Here is a 5699-nt window from a genome sequence, read left to right on the forward strand (position 1 = left end):
TCTCTGAATTTGCATTGATTTGGACTAATGATCATTTGCAAAGTAATAATAATGTGTTCTCGTTGTTCCTTTCTCAAATGGCTTTAGTCATAAGATTGAGGCTTACCTATTTGAATCTGTTTCCATTAGGGTTTCATTTTAACGTTTTGTTATTTTGATTGTAGCTCATTTGAGATTTTGTATTTCGAGCACTAAAAAAATTTTAATTGTGATGCAATATTTTTGACACTTCAACCAATCGTCACTATTTTTAGAGTATTATCCTAATATTTCTTTTTGTGACACTTCTTACAAGTGTCACTAAATATTTTTGTGACATTTGACAAATTTCATGATATTGATACCTTAAATGTCACAATTAGCACTATTATCATAAGATTTTTTTTCAAAGTGATAAAAGGGGGATGAAACTTAAGAAAATATCTTTGCCTTAAGAAAGTAGTATTATATAAAAAGGGCCTCATTATATTATTTTGCCTAGGGCCCTTAAAATATCAAAAGGATCCAGATAGGGGTCATATAATATACTCTTAATCATGAAGTCATTAGTGGGGAGAAATGATATTTTTTTGGGAAATTTCACGTGATAATTCTAAGGTTTCGGGTTTTCCACGTGGTAAACCAAAACTTTGAAAAAATCCATGCGGTAACCCTGAGGTTTACCAAATTGTTCCACCGTGACCTTTTTGTACATAAAACGTTAGCAAACGTTAATTTCGAAGCTTTAAGGCTGATGTATGTCTATTTATGCAATTCACCATTTCAAATGCCATCAGTTTCAACCTTCCCCAAAACATAAACCCTAACTCTAATATCTTTGGATTTAGGGGAAAAAATATAATTTAGATGAAATATGGTAGAGTTAGGACTATCTTTGGATTTGGGGGAAAAATATAATTTAGATGAAATATGGTAGAGTTAGGGTTTATGTTTTGGAGGAAAAGGTTAAAATTGATGGCATTTGAAAGGTGAGTTGTATAAATAGGCGTACAACAACCTTAAAGCTTTGAAATTAACGTTTACTAACGTTTTATGTGCAAAAAGGTCATGCTGGAACAATTTGGTAAAACTCAAGCTTACCGCGTGAATTTTTAAAAAGTTTTAATTACCGCTAAAAAACTCAAAACTTTAGAATTACCACGTGGAATTTCTTTTTATGTAAACATAAGCACACCTTAGATATTATCACTTGGACTCAATCTCTTGCTCGCGCCGACTTATCTATTTGTCTTTCAAATTTTCTCACAATTCATGCATGCCCCGCATACCGCATTGAACACTAGGGCACCGCTCTTCGTGTTGTTCCATATCTAGAAGGTACACCTTATTTTTCTTTTAACTCTCTTGATCATATTAGTGTGCGGATGGTGTGACTCAACTTAGTTAAGTTGTCCTTTAACATGATATTTATTTTTTTTTGTCCTTTTTATTTATCCTGAAAGATTGAGAAACAACATATTAATGCCTCCCACTCTTCTACTGAAGCTGAATATCGCTTCATGACAGCACTCTCTAATGAACTAAAATTGTTGAGAGTTATTCTTTTAGATCTTTTAGTTATTATTTCCGTGCCAATGAAACTATATTGTTTTGGTCTAGTTGCGTTACACTTTGCTAATAATCAAGTCTTTTATGAGCGCATGAAAATATATTGAAATTGATTGTCATAATGTACGTAATGGAACTCATTATGGTACCCTTGTGTTCTTCTCATGTCTCCACTCATAAACAGTGTGTACATCTTCATAAAAGCTCTTTCATTAGAACAATTTCATTTTCTTTTGCGCAAGCTAAACATTTGCAACCATGCTCCAACTTGAAAGGGGTATCAAATATTAAGATTGAGTTTGTGATATATTAAATTATAATTATTTATCACTTAGAGTTATTTTTGGCTAAGCTTCTTAAGGTTATACATTACACTTGCTTATATAATTTATGAATGAAAGTAAAAGAATGCAACGTGGGCCATCTATCAACATCTACCAATAATATTTGTTATTTATTACTTAATTATTATGTTTACAGTATTTAAAATGATAAATTAAATAAATATAAAAAATGGATATTTTAGATCCCCTTCGATAATGAGGTCCTATACGTACAGTATGCCGTTTTGCGCTTGCCAATGGACAATCATTAGTATTGAATATTAAGGAAAGAATATGAATATCATTATCATTCCTAAATATGTGCCAAACGGCTAGTTTCCGATGCATGATTTTCTCATAATCATGTAGTAGTTTGTATTAATTTCAACATATTATTTTATACTTATTCCTTCCTTAGTTGTAGTAATTTATTAGTTAGGCAACATATTATATTGTAATATTTCCTTCTTTAGTTTCTATGTGTATTTATACCCTATGTAATTATTGAAATAATATAACTTATTCAATACACTCTTATATTAAGTACTTCATCTTCACATGCTCAAATATTTTCTATTTAATTCAAGTCATATGGACATCAAACAATATTAACACCTAAAATGTAGGTTTGTGTATCCAACGATGAAAGGAAAGGTGTTTGGACGCTCAAATGGCAACAAAAGATATAGAAGGTAGTAAGAAAATAGAATACAAACAAAAGCAACTAAAAGGTTGAAGTTTTGATGAAAAAAGTACACACAAAGAGATAAATGGTGCCTTGGACTCCTGCCCTTCAAATGAGATTATATTTCATAAACTAATCAATATTACATTAATGAAATACTATTCACAATGCTAGATTACACAATATTAAGCTTAAGACTTGCAACTTTAATGGTGCTCACTCATCTAATACATTAGTAACTCTTTACACTCTCAAGCTTTCTTTTCCCATGTATTAGCCCTTTTCCCCTTATGTTTAAACCTGATTTAGGGACCTTATACAGCCTCTAAATCAAAATAATATACCCTATCTCAAAAGCCCAAATGTGCTCACCGAATTTAAGTCGAATCAGAAACTCAACTTGGGCCCTGCACCAGGGTGCTCGAACGAGCACCAGCTCAAATGCATTTATTGTTTCCATTTGCTGCTTGCCTTGTTCAAGGCACTTCCTCTACAACCCACGCCTCGTTCAAAGCACATCTTTATTGCTTCATCCCTACCATCAATCCACTCAACCCCCTTACACCCACATTATTGCTCACAATACAGTGTAACTTCGGGTTTGAATCATTTAGTGATAATATTATCTCCATCAAGTGTTGATTTGGCTCTTGTACTAACATTAGACATTATAGTGGTTTTAACCCAAACGCTAAAAGCAGAATTAGTACTTGAGAAAATCATTTTGTTTGTACCTAGTCGAATTAGCTACATAATATACCAACAACAATAATGCAAAAGAAATTAAAGAAATATCTCATCATAATTTCAAAAGATCGAAACTAGTAAAAAATAATAAATGTGATAACAATAAATACATCATAATCTTATTTGCATTTTACACAATTAAGCTTTTATGAAGACCAAAGATACTTTGAAAAACATACAAGTACAAGTACTATATTTACAACATGAGATCTAATCTTTATACACATTTTCCTTATTTTCCTCTCCATTTTTTAATGTGTTATTTCCATTTTATCATCGTTTAATATATCCACTTTCTTCTAATTATGCGTTGTTTTTTTATTTTATATTATTTATATTTTTAGACAACAACTAATCACTCTCTTTCTCATTTATAAAAATATATTTTAATTATATTTTAATTTCATTCATATAATTTATTTATTTTTATTTACCATCACATATCTACAATTTCCTAAAAATATTATACTCCATTTCTCATTGTACGATCCTAAACGGACATGACCTTCCAAAGGATGTGGTCAATATATACTTTTAACCCCATTGACTCAAATCACAAAAGTCAACCCCTTAAATAATAAACTTTTCCTCACAATCACAACCACCAGCGCACGTTACCGCTGGTTAAGATTATTCCACAAAGTTGCGCACTTCCTACGAGCAAACCCAACCCGCCGCCGTTCCAAATCATAAACCACCTCAAAACCCTGTTGCTGATAATTCCCAAGTGTAGCACCGGGCCCACTTTCACCATCATCACCACCGTCCATCACCATAAAACACCCCACTTTCCTTCCCTCCTCCACTCCATCACCACCGTCCATAAACTCATAAAAATAATTCCTTATCGGAAGAACCACACTACAATTATTCCCTCCAAAATGCAATACCAAATTCGGCACTATAAACCCTAAATTCCGTTTACCCAATTCCAAACCAAAACACGGACTCAACCCGGTTCTTAACTCAGCCTCCCTATCCCTCTTAACCACCTTCCCAACTCGCCGTTCCAACTCAGCCGCCACCGATTTGAAAAAACCAGTTGGTAACAGAGTATAAGTAGTCCCACTATCCACCACAACGCCGCCGTTTCCTTCCCGGTCAACGCTCTTCAAATTCTCAGGCGCAGGGATGCGTTGACTTCCAACAGAAATGGCGTCTAACCCAACAGAGTAAAAGTAAGGATGTTTAGGATTATCCAACAGAGGAGTATACACAAACCCATGAAAAACTTCATTAGAATCTGATCTTAATTTATATTTTCCGATTATGAGGGGACTTGGGTTTCTAATTTTAGTAGAATCAAAGGAGTGAGAAACTAAACAATAAGAAAATTGGTTTCCTAAATTAGGATTTAAATTAGCTAATTGTGCAGGTAAAGAAAGAACACCTCTACCAAACCCAGCAACTCCAATGGGTTCTCCAATACTTGAATGAGCACACCCAAATGTAAAATTGTTTAAAATTAATGGGTTTTCCTTAGACTTTGATGGTATTTGTAGGTTTAATTTGTGGAGCTGAGCAATGAAACTTCCATCGCCATAAGCATAGTAAAATGGAGGACAAGTATAAGAAGAACAAGCCGACATTTCGATTTCATCAATTGGGCATTTTGCTATAGCACAGAGATTGGATGAGGAGAGGGATGAGTGAGCGTAAGAGCAGGCACGTGAGTTGCATGTGATGAGAGATGATTTGGTGATGTTGAGGAGAGAGAGAGATCCGGGTTTGTATTTGCCTTCACAGAGCATGCATTTGAAGGGTGAACAAGGGAACCAAACGACGTCGCTTCCGGTGTCCATGTAGAGAGAGAGGGTTTGGGAGTTTAGAGTGAGTGTAAGAGTGTAGTCGGTGCCGGGAGTTAGAGGGAGGGAGAGTTGTTTTTCGGTGTGGTGACGGTGGCGATTGGTGGAGATTGTGGTGGTTGATTGTAGAAGGTGGTGGGGTGATTTGAAAATTGTGGTAGAGAGTGAGTGGGTTAGAGGGAGGAATAGATGTTGGGATGTGGATTGAATTAGTGAAATAGAGATGATTGAAGATAGTAGGAGTGAGAGTTTAGAGGAAGCCATAGATATGGAGAAATTAAGAGAGTACTCCATATAGTAAGTAGGAACAATGAGAGTAGAGGCAAAGAAGGTTTGGTGCTTAGTTAAGAATTGAATTTGAAGGGGATTATAAAGGAAGACCGGAAGAGTAAAATAAAGGATTAAAATGAGAAGAATATTGTAGTTTTTTTTAGGGGTTAATTTATTCTAGGTCATTGGGCCGGTTAAGTTGGGTTCAGTTAAAAGGTCGGATAAATATTAAATTATAAATTTTTGTGAGAGACGGTCTTTTTGATAGACTATCTTTAATTGGGCTGACCTATTATATATTTTTAAAAATATTGTAAGTAG

At 34.2% G+C, this 5699-nt stretch overlaps 1 protein-coding gene across 1 annotated transcript; it reads right to left on the reverse strand.

Annotated features, from left to right (window-relative positions):
• Positions 1–3597: 3597 nt before the first annotated feature.
• On the reverse strand, positions 3598–5433 carry LOC130799725 (probable aspartyl protease At4g16563). The gene has a single exon (XM_057662927.1). It carries the CDS (start codon positions 5400–5402, stop codon positions 3918–3920), a length of 1485 nt encoding a protein of 494 aa, XP_057518910.1. The 5' UTR covers positions 5403–5433; the 3' UTR covers positions 3598–3917.
• Between the last annotated feature and the right edge of the window lie 266 nt (positions 5434–5699).

This window comes from Amaranthus tricolor, chromosome 14 (assembly GCF_026212465.1).
Source record: "Amaranthus tricolor cultivar Red isolate AtriRed21 chromosome 14, ASM2621246v1, whole genome shotgun sequence".
Taxonomy (NCBI): domain Eukaryota; kingdom Viridiplantae; phylum Streptophyta; class Magnoliopsida; order Caryophyllales; family Amaranthaceae; genus Amaranthus; species Amaranthus tricolor.